General features: G+C 37.0%; 1 protein-coding gene across 2 annotated transcripts in view; it reads right to left on the bottom strand.

Moving 5' to 3' along the window:
* The window catches only part of LOC150085529 (gamma-aminobutyric acid receptor subunit beta-like), a 397,105-nt gene that overhangs the window by 66,699 nt on the left and 310,950 nt on the right, over positions 1-19,456 (bottom strand). Inside the window, exon 8 of one of the 2 annotated variants that reach the window (XM_090374099.1) lies at positions 9,994-10,074. The exons of the other annotated variant lie outside the window; for it this stretch is intronic. Within the exon in view, the coding sequence (XP_090230225.1) occupies positions 9,994-10,074 (81 nt within the window). The remainder of the gene's footprint in view (positions 1-9,993; positions 10,075-19,456) is intronic. 2 annotated transcript variants of the gene reach the window in all.

Here is a 19,456-nt window from a genome sequence, read left to right as displayed (position 1 = left end):
AACAAGTTGGGCAATGTACATTACACTTCAGAGACGTTAGATTATCATATAAAATGACTGAAACCCTTTTATACTGTACTCAAAAAGTGTTTACAAAACCTCACCATGTTCTGATCACAGGTTTGGTGGCGGTGAGGAGAGAACTATGCATCAGCTATTGTTTCTTTTTTTTTTTCCGGATCGACAGGGATATGCATAAACTACTGATATGAAACTTAGTGCAAAAGTTCAGAATAGCACTCCAAAAAGAGTCCTGAAATTTTGAAGAGGATCTGACCTGCTCACCCAAACTCATCGCAATGTTTCTACGAGGTACAGAACCTCAGTTGCATCCGGAACTTTATCACAGGGTCGAACAAAACACACGCTGAAAATTTGGTATCTATCTGACTTGACTTCTTGTTCTCGAGTAATACTGGAATAAGGAAAATCTCCCGGAGGAAGGGACGTCAAATCATAATTGATCCTAACCCCCCCTGCAAGATACATCCTGTTGATTTTGACGTTTTCCCTTCGAGTAATGGTCGAACATCCGAAATATATTTCCATTTACCATATATGTATAGAAAAATCTCGCAATTTTACGAAAAAGAAATTGCTGAACTTCTATTGGTTCAATTTTAAAGAAACTTGGGATGGCTGTTGTTGTTGCTTTGGTGTTTATTGGCGCATTGACAACGGAGATCATAGTGCGCCAGTTCATTTGTTATACAATGTTCTCTTTATATAAATCTTGTTCGAATATAAAAGGTCAACTGTTTCTGTGGTATTATATTATTATTTACAGCAGATGGTATATGTTGATTGTTTGTATGAATCTAAAAATATCTGTCACGTGTTCCTTGTCATCTAAAAGATCTTTAAGGGTGATGTTTTGGTTTCCTTTATATAATGATGAAAAAATTCGGTGTCGATCATTTTCAAATGTTGGGCATTCTATAAGTATATGTTTAACTGTTTGGATAGTATTGCATACTTGGCATCTTGGGGTTCTTCTGCACGTAATAGATAACCATTTGTGAAATGCGTATGTCCTATCCACAATCTGGTCAGAACAACTTCTCTCCTTGATTTCCTTATGCTCGTTTTCCAGTGCTCAACTTTTGGTTTTATTTCATATAATTTATTCCATGTTTGTTTTTGCCAGAGTTCTTGCCATTGGGTTAGACAGCGATTTTTAATGATTGGTTTGTAGTCCTTATGTGGAACTGAGAAATATTGTTCTTGAAGGTTAGTGGTTGATTTTGCAATTCTATCCGCTTCTTCATTTCCTTTTATCCCTTTGTGTCCTGGTATCCAGCAGGAAAGTATCTCTTGTTTTTTATTTGCGAAGCCTGTTAGTATCTGTTTAATTTGCCAGAGTACTGGATGGGTTATATTGCTTGTGTTTTGTATGGCTTGGATTTCACTTAATGAATCACAGTATATTACTGTTCTCAAGTGGTAGGTGGTTCTGAAATGCTCCAGGACTATCTGAACTACTACTAATTCTGCAGTGTAGACACTGCATTCTTTTGGGAGTTGGCCTGGCAATGTAACATCTGGGAATACTGCTGACGCTCCTACGTCGTTCTCTGATTTAGATCCGTCTGTATATATTGGTATGTGATTGGGATATTGCATTCTATGTGATGCATGCAGTTGTTGAAAGTTGCTGTCTGATAAAGTATTTTTATTCCAGTTTTGTGTGAGGAGTTCATAAGCTGTGGTAAGGTTTATCCATGGTGGATCTATATGTCCTTCTTGGTTTGCAACGTTATCCATTTTGAGATCATGTATTATCAGTAGCTCCTGTAGTCTGATGCCTAGAGGTTGGTTTGCTCTTTTGCGGTTCCTATATATGTTTTCCCATTTTACAGAGAATAAAATTGTCCAAGTCGGATGTTCTCTTATGGGTCTTATCCTGTAAGCATACATCAGTGACAACTGTTGTCTCCTCAGGAACAGTGGTGATTCATTAGCCTCTGTATAGAGAATGTGCGGAAAGCTTCTGTTGATATTCGTACTGCACTATGGTGAATCGGATCTAGCCATTTGAGAGCGCTCTTTCTTGATGATGCGTAAACCGGTGCTCCATAATCTATTTTTGACCTTACTAGTGCTTTATACAAATTGAGCAGGGTATAACGGTCTGCCTCCCAAAATGCTGTTGTTAAGACTTTAAGAATATTAAGTTGTTTCATACATTTTATTCGTAGTTCTTTTATATGTTCTACAAAGGTCAACTTGTTGTCTAGAATAAGCCCAAGAAATTTTACACTTTGTTTAACTGGTATTGTGTTACCTTGCAATATTAGTTCAGGTTCAGGGTGTAAATTTCGTTTCCTACAGAAATGTACGCAGACTGTTTTTTGTTTTGATATTCTAAACCCGTTTTTCTGGGCCCAATGACTGACGTTGTAAATTGCACACTGTAGTTGTCTTTCACTTGGGATGGGTCGACGAATCTTTCTAAAGGACTCAAATATAAGATCTTATTAAAATTCATCCACTCGGAGTCAGTTTTTACATGTGGACGGACGGACGGAAACGGTGAAGACATTTGGCATTTTAAGCGTTTGCTCCTAAAATGACAATCTACTAAGTAGCAAAGAGAGCGCATTAAATAATTAAACATTACCGAAATTATTAGGAAAAAAGCAGCGTTGTTTATCGAGGCAACAATTATGTTAAACAAACATTTTGATAAAGTTGTAAAATATTGTATTTATTGTTTGATTTACATCAAAAGAGACCATGAGAGATATTGAAATCTGTTATTTTTTGACCACCTGCTGCCATTGAAGTATCGGTTATTTGAGTAGATGTAATTATAACGAATTTTCCATATCCTGTCCATCGGTTATGGCATAGAAAAATATGAGAAGGTTGGGGGAAAACGTAGACAGATGTGTTATATTAATTTTGAAGTAGAATCCGAATATTTGTAGAGGACATCAAAAATCGTGAAAATGGCAATGTATGCAGGAGTATGATCTTGGCCCCCGAACAATTTACGTTATAAACGAACGCACCATTGGCGATACTTTTTTTAGTGAAAGGAAATGTACAAAGAAGTATTTTAGACTTAAGATAAAAATGTGTGAAACTGAATTTAAATATTACAGCATTTCACATATCCTTACAGTACTACCCTTATAAATATAATTTCTTTACTAATTCCTTTATACTATCACTTTCTCTTTGTTTACACCTGAACCACACTTTCGTTATTTCATAATCACTTACATTCATAACAAATTATCTGAACCTTAGTAAATAACTTGCCTAATACAACATGAATGTTTCCTTTTAAAAGTACTATCGCTCAATTCCTTACAGAGCTAGGGTTCTGTAAGGAATTGAGTTCGGAATTAGAGAAAAAAAAAAACAGGAACAGACTTACGATCTGAAATAGCCGCTACTTCCGATTTCCTTGCGTTCAGGCTTTCTTTCCCTTCCTTGGGCACTCTGCTTCCTTCAAGGCTGACGGACATGCGTTCACTTCTGGGCACTCCGGTTTTCCTTGGTGGAGGACGGACTTTCTTTTCTTGGCTCACATATCTGCACAACTGGCCATTACCACTGCCTTCCGACGCCGGACCAGGCTTTGTTCCTCTTCTTGGCTCACTTTTCTGCACAACTTTCAACGTACATGTTTCCACTCTTCCATACCTCCAAAAACCATCATCACTTTCAGTCCACAGTTACTCGCATCCTCTATGCCTCACTATCCATTTCTCCAGCCCCCCCCTTTTTTTCATCTTGTTATCACGAGATATGAACTCTGACCACCAAAAAACCTACTTCTACTTCAACTCACAATTCACGACTTTCTCCTCTTAGACCACAGAGAAGTCCGGTCCAAATCCAGTCTTTCTTCAAACTTTAACCTTATTTACATTAACCTTAATTACTCCCCCGAACTTGACTCTTTCATCCCAGTTTGGAACGCCTCCCCCAAGGACTGCAACCAATCCCCATACTCTGCTTAATTTTTCATTCCTTCCAATTTGTTAAACGTCTAACCCCAGCTGTCCCTCTAACGCACAAACCAACCCTGCTGTAGAAATTTCTTATTTTTTTTCACACGGCAGTATGGCCATTTCATGTTTGCCGGTAACCTCCAAAACCCTCATTTTCGTGTTCACACTTTCTCTGCTAAATATGGCCAACTTATCCAAACTTCAGTCAGCCTGACGCAGTTTTCTTTTGACGCGAACACTGGATGTCTACTCATTTCCTGTTTACTTTCTAACGGTGGCTTAGATCAAAAGAGACGCTTCGTAATCCGGTTTCACGGTCCTATTGTTCTTGCCCTCAGCAACCCTTTCACGCCTGTTCTCAAATGGTACCCCTTGCCCTAGTGCTGTCCCTGTTTGCTCTCTATATTACTCGAAATTACTTGTTTCCATTTAGCTGCTATTTAACAGTACTTTCTATAACTTTCCCATCCCCAAATCTAGTCTATAACAGTGTATAATTTTCCCCTCCCCAAATCCAGTCTTTCTTCAGACTTTAACCTTATTTACATTAAAACTAAATGTCCAATCTTAATACTTGCTATCTTTAACTTAATACTCTGGCATTAATGCGAATTCTTACTTTCCATCGCCCTTCGTTGATTTATTTTAGCAAAACAAATATTTCTATTTTAATTTGTAAGATCTGCATCTTACAATATCACCCACAAAGACGACATATATGTTGCTTAAAGGCAGACGGAGCCCAAGTAGGTACCCTCCGTAGTGACTAGAGGATCCGTGGTGAGCTATAAAACAGAAGATAAATACTTAGGAACCATGCTGGACGAAAGCCTGAGCGTTGTGCCCATTTCCAAATATGTAAGAGAAAAAGTAATTGCCTTGTACGGATGTCTATTTATCCCCTTTGCACTATATGGAAGTGGGGCTTAGCCATACAACGCACACATTAGAAGGCATCTGATGGTGGCCCTACTGGGAGTAACAAGAGTATGCCGTACCGCTTCCAATAAGGTTTTTCAGTTGCTTTCAGTAGATTCCGATTGACTTGGAAGTTGTAAAGAGTTTCCTGGCCTATTTAAATAAGATAAAACTGTCCTACGGAGATCTATGGAATTGGATCGTGTCCACGCATTGCGAGGATATATAGTAGGCGGGATTTAAAAGAGGAAAAGATCAGGTTGCAAAAATAAATAGAAGAAATATTGCAGAGCCGCTGGAGAGGTACGGAGGCTGGAAGAATTACATATCTTTTTGTACCAGATGCATTCACAATGAGATGGAATAAGAAATGGCCTGCATTGGTGATGTATCAATATATGATCCTCACAGGGCATGGCTTAAAACAGAGAATGTACGAGTTACATCTTGAGCAAGACCCTTTATGTCAGTGTGGGGAGCCTGAGACTCCAGTTCATATAATACTGAAATGTCCTCGATATGCTATGCACGGAAATCAGCTGTTCAGTCAACCTGGAATATTAGAAGAAAGGGAGCTGTCGAGGCTCTTTGAAGCAGGAGAGGTATATCGTGATTTTATGAAATTTGTAAATAATGTTTTTATAACAAGAAATGTAAATGTACTAGTTTGAGATATTTTGTTGTACATAGCGTATACAAAATGCTTTTAATTGTAAATATTCACTGAGTATATGTGGTCCTTGAGGTTGTCATCACAGAGATTCTCTCAGATACGCCAGACAAGCTGTACTTGCTACCTGGGAGTCTAAAACGCTGATGGAACTGATATTCGGGTGATATTCAAGTCAAGTGGACCCAATTTTGGCCAAGTCCGGACGGTCTGTGACAGCCAAATCCTCTGCTTGCACCTTCACGATGGTGGGACTGTTAGTAATCCTGGGTATAACCTCTGTGTACAAGCACACTGTGGATGACCACCCAGGTGTGAACAATGTAAGCAGAGGTAGAGATGTGGCGCCCATACCACATGGAGGAATGCCGTCCCTCTGTGTTACCAGACAATACTAGGTGGTAGATGACTCTGATCAACCGGTCAAATACCACCGCTTTGCTTATTGGAGGCTTGAAGTGGTGGAACCCATGTTTAGTCTCCGGAGCTAAGTTCCGGTCAACCCTTCACTATCTCTTCCATCATGCAGTATGACCGATGACTTTTAAGGTTATGATGAACATCAGGGCAAGATCCAATCTTCCTTACATTTCGAGGGTACAGCTCTAAAACGGTGTTCGCAGGCCAGCCACTAGTTAGTACACCGGACCGAACCTATTGGTAACTCTCTAGGAGGCTTCTGGATCAGTTAGTGTATAATCTTGCTACCTCTACTCTGCCAGATAGTACCTGGAGGGAGTCCGAGTAGTGTGTATGCGGGGAGCATTGTCGAGGCCACGTTATATCAAGGGTCTGGGTATATTCTTACAATCCAAAAATTTCATTACTTCATACAGCATTCCCCCCACTTTTACTTACTATTGAATACACCATGAATTGTCAAACTGATAGCGTAAGCTTATCTGCGAAAAGATCTAAACCTCCCAAGCACTTCCTAATTCATTTCACAAATATACGTGGTCTCAATTCTAATCTCAACGATGTCCATTTCCATTTGCAGTCTGCCAAACCCCATGTACTTTTTTTGACAGAAGCTCAGTTATCGGTTGATCCAACTACTGCTCATCTAAGTTGCCCAAATTATTTGCTGTATGATTCCTTTCGCCTCAATGGTGGTACTTGTGCATACGTTCGTTCCGATATTCCCTGTCAGAGACTTAGTAATTTGGAATCTCCTCCTTTCGATCTTCTCTGGTTTAAAATCTCTCTACCCCATTGTGAGAAATTCATCTGCTGTCTCTACCATTCTCCAAACTCCACTAATCACTTGCAGCTCTTTGACTTCCTCTCTTTGCAACTTGACTTTCTCCAGTCCAACTTTCCTAACAGTGAGGTAATTTTCCTTGGTGATTTTAATGTTCACAACTCAAGCTGGCTTCCGTTTTCTTGTCACACCGACCCAGCTGGTCGAGATGCTGATTCTTTTGCAATTACTAATGACCTTGCACAGATTGTTCATTTACAATCTGTGCAAGGGTGACAAATCCCTCCCATCCAATTATCGTCCCATTGCAATTACTTCTACTCTTTCTAAAGTAATGGAGAAATCAATTAACTGCCAACTCTTAAACTACCTAGAAACCTTCCGTCTGATCAACGATCGCCAGTATGGATTCCGTCAGTGTCGATCCACTGGCGATGTTCTGGCTTATATTACCCATCTATGGAAAAATTCAATGGAAAAGTTTGGGGGAAACACAAGCAGTTGCTCTTGACATCTCAAAGGCTTTCGATCGTGTTTGGCCTAAAGGTCTTCTAAACAAGCTTCCATCTTATGGTTTTCCAACTGTTTTTTGTAATTGGTTATCCAGTTTTCTCTCTGATCGCTCACAGAGGGTGATGTTAGATGGCTCACTGTCTTCTAACTACTCCACTAATGCTGGTGTCCCCCAAGGTTCAGTTCTTTCCCCCACTATTTTCCTCTTGTATATTAATGATCTTCCATTGACTGGAAATACTATCCATAGTTTTTCCGATGTCTTTCGTGTTCTCAACCTCTAACCCGAGCACGGTATTAAGTAACATAGGTTCTAATACTCTGGTGTTTGGGAGTTTCATAAAAAAAAAAAAAAAAAAAAAAATGTAGATAGCACTTTTGTTTACGAGTTTAAATTTTATGTGAGGAAAATGTACTATTTTTAAGGAGGAATGTAAGCTAGATAGTAGAGTCCCACCTCCTCGTGGTAGAGGCAATAACCGCCCCAGCAAAGGTTGATTTATCAGTCAGCGGGAAGGGCCAAGTGGTCAAAAATGCAAATATATGATTTTTAATCAAAGGTGGAATAGCGTTGATGAACATAAGCTGAAATGGTGATTATAATAATTTCATTATATAGTGTAGCCGACTAATACAAGTAACACTCATGAACCAGCAAATTCATGCAACCGGGACCTTCAATCCACACAGATTCCGGGTTTATGCTCTATAACTGAAAAATAGCGTTGTGCCAGGTTTTCTGATTTGATTCTTAGACTAGCATAAGCATGTATGAATAGTTGACAACCAAAATAATAAAATACCGTATTCCAAAATGTCAGCAGTTGTGGCTACTTGATTTAGAAAATGCTGAGAAAAATGGATTTTTCTCTATAAATTTAACAAGCGTAATACAAATATATAATTCAAACATTAAAATCGATTGCATTTAAATATTCCACACGTCTTATTATGAAACTTTTCGAACTGGTATCAAAAGTGATATTCTGTGTACAATTGAAGTTGAACCTTTACTAATATCAGAAGCAAGCATTCGATTTTAATAATTCCCAAGGACTAATTACAAATTGAAAAAGATCCTATCAAAACTCGCTCAAAGTATACTACATTAAGATAAGAATATCTCTCTTAACAAAGGAAAAATTATATTAAATTATTAGTATTATATATTATATTAACATATCATATGTCTGAAACTAGTTTAAGTTACTCTATTTGCATCAGTGCTTAAAAATTATTCTATTTGAAACTGTGCTAATGAAAACATAGACTTCGGAATAGGGATTAGGCAAGTCCCTTTCCACGTCCCCTGGAGTTTAGTCAAGGTCATGCAGTGGTTCGCATTTTGACTACCAATTAAAGTATTGAGTCGAACTTTTATGTGTAATTTATGTATCTCTCCTCAGTGTACCAAATTTTAGGGTTTAATTAATGCGACTTTCGTTTGTATACATATTTATGTCTGTAAAATACTTTTATATATTACTATTATTATTATTTAATGAATTAATTAATTAGCAACATCGTATAATTAGTTATTTAATATTTACAAGGCAAAACCCTATTTAAAATATCCTTCAAATTTTATTACATATTCATTATAAAGTATTTATTATTAATAAATGTTATTAATATTTATTATTTGATTACGTGCGAAATAAACGAAGAGAGAAGTGCGAAATGAAGATTTGATGAATTAAATAAAATAACAGAATATAAAAAACCATAAAATTATGTGAAATTATTTCTGTAGCTCTTTCAGATTTTCAGTAATTAACTATCAGGTTAGAAAAGCACTATTATACCATATTCTAACAAGAATGAGACATAAACGTGGACTTCCATTATGGGCAAGTAACACAATCATAATAATCATTAAAAATTGAGTGCTTTATAATTTCTTCGCATAAAAATACTAAATAGCTAAATTACTGATAATTATAAAGAATAACAATGCATTTTAAGCACTACTGTGATAAAAACTACAATTTCCAACATATTACACTTGGATAAAAATATCATCACGATGGGTGTAAAACACCACTGATTCGTCAGGAACATATTACTTGAAAATCTTTTTCCAATGATCAATTTCGAATTCTACATTTCAAAGAGAACGGTGAGGTAGAGTTTTTTGTTTCACCATTCTGTTCGAATTCTCTTTGAGCTGTTTAAAATAGATTTTTTTCTCTTTAAAAAGGAAAAAAAAATTAAAAGTCAAAAAGGGATGAACTCTTCATCTCTTAAAAGGAAAAATTTTGATTCATCTATAGATTTACCTGGTTGTCCAGGCAAATAGTAAATTGTGGTTACAATTTGGATGCATCCCAAGATTCATAGAGATCAAGTAATATTTTAAATATCTTCGAATTATTAAAGTTTTTAATTTTTAAGCAGAGCAGCTAGAAACTTCTTCAAACAACACAACCACATACTTTAGACATGCATATATGAAAATGAGAAACAGAATACACCTAGAAAATGGAAAGGGAGAATCTACGCATACCATAAATTAAATAATACATTTAAAAACATACAAAAACAACTTCAAAAATGGAAATCTACGAATTCTAAATTGGCCAAATGACACAGAAGTTCTCTAAAATGCAAAGCAAGCATTCCAAAAAATTCAAATCTCGAAAGAAACAGGGGTATAAGGGGGAAAAACAAAATGCAAACAACTAGTCTACTGTCATACATTCAGTATCACATCCAGTACATACCTCATTATATCTTCTACCCCCTGCCGTTGTTCCTCCACACCAAATCCTGCTTATGTGTCCCAGTTCGTTCAACTCAGTAACCTGCGAAGTATAGAGGGAACCTTGAAGACTAAACTAGGAAAGGAGAACTTTAGTGGATGGTCATGTTATTGGCTTTATTATTAAATTCATTTTGGTAAGTAGTGGATGTGATATTGACTATATGTGTTTCGATACGAATTAAGGTAACAGTGTATGTGTATCATGGAACTAATTGCAAGTTTTCTCGTTGTAGGAATATATTGGTGAAAGTGATTTTGTTTCCATTTCCCAGAGTGCCCAACTTTTTCTTTCAGTTTATTTGTACAACATATGTGTATGTATAGACGATAACAGTCAATTTTTATTTTCTTAACGCGTTCACTAGATACAAACAATTACAAATCAACTGCAATTTTATTTAAAATAATAATACATTCTATAATTCGATTCATTGATACAGATATTTCTCCTGAAGTGATCAATTGAAATGAAACAAACTGTCTTGTTATCTACAGTGAAATATTTACTGGGTGATGTTGGCTTTCATTTTCCCAGTGGCTGTGTGTGTGTATGGCAAACGTGGTTGTTCAATAGGCCTCAAACTAGACGCTTCAAAGGCAAAGGCGGAGTGTACCCAATTCTACCCTCCATCTCTACCTTCTGAAGAGTCGTTTATGCTATGGCATTGCCCGGCAGTTACATTACCAACAATTTACTAGTACTGTACATAAAATGTGATTATGATTACTTTCCCAATACTTTTAGTAATCACTGTACGTTGATGATGTGTTGCGTTTTAGGAGATTCAGCGAATTAGACCTCATTCTGCTTTTATGTCTATACAAGTGTTTGTTTTACATGCCGATCTGAATGTTGTGCGGGATGAAAAACTCGCAATAACTCACAGACAGAGACAAAACCTATTTATGCCATCAAAGATCGGCAAACTACCGATTCGATTGAAGAGGACTTTACAAATTCCTCCGGTCACAGACAGGAATCGAATCAAGCCCTCTTCAGACGAGCGAAAAGTAGACAAAACCATTATATTTCCATGAAGAAGAGACTGAGTTAAGTAGCATTATTTAGAAACGAAATAATCATCTGGAAAAGCAAATACAGTGTCGTGTTTGTAAATCGACGTGCTCAAAGTCTTTGTCTGTTTACGGAGTGGAAAACAAAATCTTCAGAAGATACTACCTAAACTTTCAATGAACGGCTAACTGATCCTCGTTGAAAATACAAAAATAAAATTATCTTGCGATCGAGAATATTTGTGCCTCGACCTTTACGTATCCAGTGGTCCGTATCTTGTTGAAAGGAAACACAAACACTCCTCCAAGGTATAAATGAGGGAAACAAATTAAACTAGGCGAAAAAAGGCTATAAAAGTTCTTCGCGTCATTAACCGAATTCAAACCAGGGTCTTTTCCACCTGGTGTGGAATGGACGATGACGATGCCACTGTGTTACCCACGCAGACACGATGAATGGTTAACATGGATTCGGGGTTATCACACATACATGGGTGATCAATTCTCAGCAGAAAAGAACGTGTCTGCGTCCAGTACGGATCCGAACATCTTGCAATTGGGAGTATAGTTTGTTACTTAGTATTTCCGTGTACCGTATATATGGGACTGACAGACAACATGTTTTCGATAGAAGTATTGACTTGGTAGCAATATCAGTAAGATCATTTCTTCGATCCCAACGTGGCTTAAGGTCCAGAAGAAGGGATTTAAAAAAATTCTAATTCATACAGCAGTTTGGTTTCGTTTGTGTTTAATTGATGTAATAGCAACTAATGTTATAACATTCACAGATCGAATAAAGAATCTGCTGAAACCTGGTAGGTATAGATGCGGATATACCTCAATATTAATAGTCTGTAACACGCTCGATGAATTGGTATATATCATGCATCATTGTTAGTGTCTTTGATGTGATTAAGGGCCGATGTGATGTGATGTGATTATTCTGCTGTAAAGTATTAATATTAGTAGTGGAAAAAGACGCAAGAGAGCAAGCTTATAGAGCATCAGCCAAAAAAAAAAAAACTTCCCATTTCACTTATCCATCTCCTCCAACAGTTTGTCTAGTTCTCTCAGTCTGTCATTCAGGATCTCCACTTGCACAACATCAAACGGAAGTTTGTTCCAGAAATCAACCATCTGTTGGCTAAAGGAAAACTTCCGCATACCTGTTCTGCAATCATTCTTCCCCGCCATGAATTTATGCCCCCTCGTATGAGTAGTCTGAGCAAAAGGAAGAATTTCATCAGCACTGAGCTTGCTCAATCCATTCAAAGCCTTAAACACCTCAATCAGATCACCTCGCAGGTGCCTAATCTCCAGATGCTGCAATTTGCAGAAGTGAAACCTTCCTTGGTAAGAGCACCCTATTGTTCCTCTCACCAATCTTGTTGCCCTTATCCGTACTCGTTCCACCAGCTCTACATCCTTCCTAAAATAAGGCCTCCAGACCTTAAGGGAGTACTCAAGGTGTGGCCTGAAAACTGCTTTATACAAAGGGACAACACCTCCTTATCCCTGCTAGCAACATTCATGTTCATTATAGACAAAATCACATGTGCTGTCCTGGCGGTCAGTCTGCACTGCTCAGAGAACTTCCTATGTGACTGCATAATTACTCCCAAGTTCTTTTTCCACAGCAGTAATCTAGGATTGCTGCTACTCACATGCAGTACTTTGCATTTCTTGTTTATACTCCGGCACGACCACGAGGTCAGTGGATTTTACAATAAATCAATCAATACATATGTTAATTGTATTTAGCAGTCACGGGCTTGAACCCCGGTCAGCTCAAAGAGCGTGTGCGTGACCACTCGGCTACGTATTTGTCAATGTTAAACCTCAGTTGCCATTTCTCAGCCTAAGTGCCCAATTATTCTAGATATTGTTACAGAAGCATTCTGTCATTACTCGTCCTGCCAACCTTCGTATCGTCTGTATTCTTTTGGAATCTGGCTGGACAAATGTTTTTATGGAAGATCAGCAACTGATCCAGCACATGATTGTGAATTGGGACGAGGACCACAATGTGATGCGTGACTGTGTCAATAAGCAGCTCACGAATATGCCTTCATTCGCGTCATTTCATTGTTATGTGATTTAATATATTTTCGCAAAATCATCTGTTAACTTACTCTTCAAGCAGCCCCATATATACGTTGCTTCATCCTGATTTAATATCGCTGCAATAGGTGCCAAGATTGCGGCGCAAAAGTAATTCGTGTTTTTAGAGAATCAGGTTATGTTTGGTTTTGAACAGCGCATCGAAGAATAAAGATATGTATCCGGACTACTGGAAGGGCCGAGAGAGTGTTTCTCACTACCTGTGCATCTAATGTTTTGGGGGCAACAGCTATTACACTGCATCAGCTAGCGCAGACCCATATAAAATGAGTTTGCATTGCTCTTATCTCCATTTCTTGAATAACAACTTCGATGATCTTCCTTCTCCAATTTTCCATTTTTTCTTCTGGAATTTTGCAAATTCGCACATAGGGACTATGTCATACAGTCCATTAGTATATAATCTACCACCCATGTGTTTTAACTTAGCTGAAATGTCCCTTTAATATTACTGATATCAGAAATTGACTTTTTCCTGCTAAGCTTGATCAAATGATCCATAAGAAGTCCATTATCATGGATTTCGTTAGCATGTACAATTCGGTGGCAATTTAGATGTTTTTCAATAAAAATTTCATCACAATTTATATCACTGGCGGATAGTTCGAGAATTTAATTTTTGGGGGAAATTCGAGGAGAATCAAAGGGAGACGCAGGTAATTACAGACCTGTTAGTTTAACTTCTGTTCCAGGGAAATTAATGGAGGCACTAGTTAAAGAAGCATTGCAGGATCATCTAGACAAGACTTCAGTTATAGCTCGGACACAGCATGGGTTTGTTAACGACAAGTCTTGTTTGACCAATCTGATTGGATACCATGATGTTGTCACAAAGGAATTAGATGCAAAGAATAATTTTGATATCATATATTTCGATCTTAGAAAAGCAGTGTGGCATTTCTGCTATGGATAAAGGGATGGTTCAGTGGGAGAAGACAGAGAGTGGTAATCAATGTACACTGCTATTCGTGGACTAATGTTATTAGTGGAGTTCCCCAGGGTTCAGTGTTGGGTCCATTGTTGTTTTCTGTATTCATTAATGATATTTATGATGGTATATCAGGCTTAATGTCCAAGTTTTCAGACGATACAAAGGTCGGCAGGGTTGTTAACGACACTAATGACAGTACACTGCTGCAACAGGATCTATAAAAGTTGAGCAGATGGGCTGAGAGGTGGCAAATGAAGTTTAACATTGACAAATATAAAGTGCTGCACATGGGAAGCAGTAACCCCAGAGTAACGTATCAACTGTGTGGTACTACACTGACAGTGGTAGAGAATGAAAAGGAGCTGGGGGTAATTGTGCTGTGCAGGCAGATATGAAGTTTTCTAAGCAGTGCAGATGGTCTGCAAGAGTAGCTCATGGTGTCTTGTCAATGATATACAGGAATTTTTCTAGCAGGGATAATGAGATGATTATCCCCTTGTATAAGGCAATGGGTCAGGCCACACCTTGAGTACTGTATACAGGTCTGGAGGCCTTATTTCAAGAAGGATGCTGCTGGAACGAGTACAGAGAAGGGCCACAAGATTAGTGAATGGAACAAAGGGTTGCTCTTACGAAGAAAGGCTTAAGTGTTGCAAATTACAGTGTCTGGAGACTAGGCCCCTGCGAGGTGATATGATTGAGGTGTATAAAGCCTTGAATGATTTGAGCATGCTCAATGCTGATGGGACTCTTCCTTTTGCTCAGAATAATCGCCTGAGAGGGCATAAATTCAAATTGACGAAAGACAGTTGTAGGATAAATGTGCGGAAGTTTGCCTTTAGCCAGCGGGTGGTTGATTGCCTTCTGTCGTTGTAGAAGTTGATAGCTTAAACAGATTCAAGGCAGAACTGACTGAAGAAACATTTGGAGCGAGTGAATGGGTGAAATGAGAAGGGTGTGTTTTTTTATTATTTTATATATATATATATATATATATTTTTTGCTTGATGCTATATAAGCTTGCTTTCTTGAATCACGTACCCTTGCTAATGTAATTTTTTATCCCGCATAATATGCTAACAATAAATCTAACTTGCGGCATATTTTATCTAATGAGTGGATTGATAAAGTAGCTAAAGTTTAACTTCCCATTAATATTCAAAAATATTTACAGTATGAAATATTATCTCGATATTAGAAATAGTAAGAAATGAAAGTTGCTTGATCATGTTTAAGAAATATTTACAAATATATATTATGATGCGATATGTAGGGCAGACTATTAAAATATAGCGCTGAACACTGAAAATAAATAATTATTTCTTATTCATTTTATTTAAATTCCTAATTTCAATAAAAATCGTTTATCAGATGATTATTTTTATCCCCGAACACAGTTCTCATGATTTCAAGCCATTTTTGTCTTCAATTAAATGTCATGGGGCATTCCATTAACAAGGTATCAATTTTGACTTATCTATTGTTCATCTAGATACCAAATATACGAGTTTAAATACCACGCTTTTTGTAAAATTTAAATTAATTTTTTAAATAGTATTCTACGAATGAATATTATTACGTTCACAACTCATATTAGATTACTTATAAAATTACCATCGCTGTAACTCGATATAATAATATAGTAACCACAAAGAGTAAAATAGTTTTAATCGAAAAAGATCCATTTTCAAATAACATTATTGAATTCAATAAATGAAAATTTTCCGATTGCTAGTTTGTTGGAGTAGAATAAATTCTTTAATGCACGATCTTATCGATGTTAAAAACTTTGTTTTTTTAATATTCGAGCTATTTGCTGTCATTTAGTCCAATGTACATATATTTCGTGTGAAGAATAACGTCTCTGTGAATCCTTATCCTCTATATTTTTCAGCTCTACCTGCCTGCAATTTCTACTTGTTCTTCAAAGTAAAATTTACACTGAAAAGAGACGACTTTGTCACCTTTTGGAGATCCATGAAAAGATGCAAGACGTGCTAAAAGGAATCAACAAAAAAGGACCCAAGGACTATTTACAGCAGTGGTAAAATTTCGAGAATCGCCATGTTAAGTCTCAAAGGGATTAACTTTTTTTAAAAATACAACCGGAGGACTTTTTGGTTTCTGTAAATCACGTGTATTATATGATCGGTTCCTAGTCTGAATAATGGCAACCCAGAATTTTCGTGAGAACAACCATGCCATTCCTCCAGAGGCAGATTACTTCGGCCATATTATTGATGTAAGGCTATAAAAGCTCTTACCGCTTTGAAAATCGAGCTCAGGCCTCATCCATGTATTTAAGGAGAGCAATCGTATTCACTGCGCTAGCCACGAGGGCTCATTTCATGGCACCCTAAAAAAGGGTATCATATTTGTATTAAAAGATAAAGTAATATAATTTAAAACAATTTGTTCTTAGATTAAATGACTTCAATCCGAAAAATTAACATCTGAGCGCTTTCATCATGTTATTTTGGGATTGAATAAACCCATTGGTATAAGTATAGTGCGAAAGCATCAATAATTATAGTCTAAATAAATAAACCCATTGGTTAAAGCGATTCATCGATAAATTCAAACTTCCGGATGCCATACAGTCGAAGTGGTATTTTCTATGACAATAAGATAGAATTCTGTTTGAAAATTACCAAGAAAAAATATAAATAAAGACAATAATTAAATGGTGGAAACATGTCCAAAGAAGAGACTAGTTTTTTCCATTAATGCAATCATAAATTCTATAGAAATGGAGAGGCAGATTGTACGAGTAACTGGAAAATCCGAGTTTAAACAACATTGGAATCAAACTTATTTAGAACAGTAAGTACTCTTCAGATGAAGACGTTGTTAGAATTAGGAATATCATTTGCGTAAAATTTGTTCCAGTAAAACTGTATAGTTGAAAAAGTAATAATAAAGAAAATCAAAAATATTTATGGATGTAAACTATCAGACTGGTGAACAAAGCTTCGAAACGAGTTACAGCCGGCACTAGCCATTAAAAACTTCAGCCTTGATGATCTCGTTAAAAGACTAACCTTGTAAATTTAAGCAGTGATGAAATCCCATTAATTGAACGGCTGAAGGAAATAGTTGGAGACAGTTTCGTAAACCGAAGAAGTAATGCCTGTCCGAAGATCTTTAATGAAGTTGCAAAGATGAATCCTGAACATGACATCATGTCGGTGGCTCTACGACAAGATCTATATGAGGACGAAGATGAGAAACAAATCAGGGCCATCAAAAATAGACTCAAAGGAGGCAAAATAAGCCGAAAAAAGACATTTCTGTTGTGGAAGAATATGCAAATAGATCTTTGAAAACATTCATGGTGAATGTATGTACGGATTATGGTCGCCATGTCCAATAAATGGCCTATTACACTTAGATATTTTAGATTTGAATCATTTTATCCATCTTTATTCTTTGTAAATCCATCCATTCATCCTTAGATAACATTTCTGTAATTTTGCATTTTAATTGACTTTAAATATTTAAAATTTTACAAATGTGCTTTCAGAAATCTAATCATTCAGTAATTGCTAATTTTATTTTATAGAATTGCATTTATTCAGCTTTTTAGAGTTTTGGAGTTTTATGTTGTAAATATTTAAAACGTTTGTATTACAATTTTGTCTATTTCTGGATGTAGTAAATTGTAATTGGGGAACACCCTGTAAAGCATGATTAAAACTGGAAAAAAATCCCACAGTCTATGAGGGACCCGATCAGAAATCTGTAAAGATCAAGGGTTTAGTGTCGATCAGTACCCAATGGCACGAAAGAGAAAGATTACATTTAATACATAATATATATTTAATTAGAAGAGTCAAAGATACACATGAGCAGCTTGAGACTTTAAAAAAGTTTCCGAGTCACTTTATGGAATTTATTTTAATCGTTTTCAATGAAAAGCAAACTATACATGTTTTCTGTTACATTTTACCAACCCAAACATGCTAATAGAGATAAGTTAACATTAGTTTCAGTATGCTGTGAGTAGCTTAGAGGCTGGAGGGTCATCATCATTGTTAGATTATCCCAGACCTGAGAGAAAAAAAAAGATTGTTTTTTTCCTTTCAGGTCTGAGATAATGTGACATTAGGTTAAAGGAGTAAGCTTCTCTTTGCGAATATGGCAGGCCAATGATACCACTTAAGGATATGACAAGGAGAGGGTTGATATAGTTTTAATGTATCATGAACATTTAGCTAATATGTAATGCCACTCTTTGGTTTGAAGAAAAGCTAATTCGGCCCTCAAGATGTCGAGGGATGAACTCCCATCCACATCGCCTAAACATCAGACTGATTGTTATTTAAGTTTCACATCTTAATCACAGTGAAAAAATAGTTCGCATATGTTTACAATCAAAAGTACTCGTAGTTTTGTTTTTTTGCGGCGCGAATTTGCAATTACAATCGTTGTTTATAATGCATCGAATTCATTACAGTACTCTTTAGCAGCGAACATGGGTACCACAGTTTAGTGTAATCACCATCCTCCCAATACCGGGTGAAAACGACCTCATTTCGATTCCCGTCAATGACGCGAAGAACTTTTATAGGTCTTTTTCACATCGTGACTGAGTTTGTCTGTTTCACGCGAGGGTAGCATGGGTTTTATCCCCGGAAAATCAGGATTTTTTTCCTGCAAACAGCAAATTCTGTCAGCGTTCGAAGCATTTTTGGGTTCATATCTCTTGATTCTAGACCCTACCCCACCTTCCTCAGGGAAACTTGCGATTTTTCATGGAGCAAAGGAAACGCAAGAAACCTCTGCTCTTTCGGTGTGAATTTTAGTTTCGAACAAAATCACAGGGGAACAAGATCAGAAGGACACACCGTTGGGGGGGGGGGGGGGTTGGAGTGAGATCATAGAAATGATGCTCTTGGCTAGGAACTCTCGATTCAGACCAGAGTGAGCAAGTTAAATCGACTGTCAAGAGCAATTTAATCGTACTTTTTATACATGGAGTGTATCGTAAATCAAAAATTGGTTTCATTCAGCCAGATTGTGAAACTATTTATACAAAGTCTTCAGTGGGTAGTAGATAATGCACTACAAAAAATTCCTCTGATTTTGGTTACTGCTCCCACCATTCTAAATGTGTGACAATTTTGACATGTTTGTGTGTCAAACATGACTGTGGTCTTTCCCCATTTGTATTCTACATATCAATATCTAGATTCCTGCGATTTTCGTCTTATTCTCGAAATGGAGCCCTTGCTTGCGGGGGGGGGGGTCAGTGCTATGCTCACATTTGTCTCACAAAGTGTGGAAAGCCCTTGAGTTCTAATCACGTCAATGTTGCTAGGAATTTTCTGGACTTTTTAACAACGTAGCTCAG

This window comes from Mastigoproctus giganteus, chromosome 5, assembly GCF_048544385.1.
Source record: "Mastigoproctus giganteus isolate SK-2022 chromosome 5, ASM4854438v1, whole genome shotgun sequence".
Classification (NCBI taxonomy): domain Eukaryota; kingdom Metazoa; phylum Arthropoda; class Arachnida; order Uropygi; family Thelyphonidae; genus Mastigoproctus; species Mastigoproctus giganteus.
Note: the sequence above shows the minus strand (reverse complement) of the source record. Positions and strands in the feature narration are given on the sequence as shown.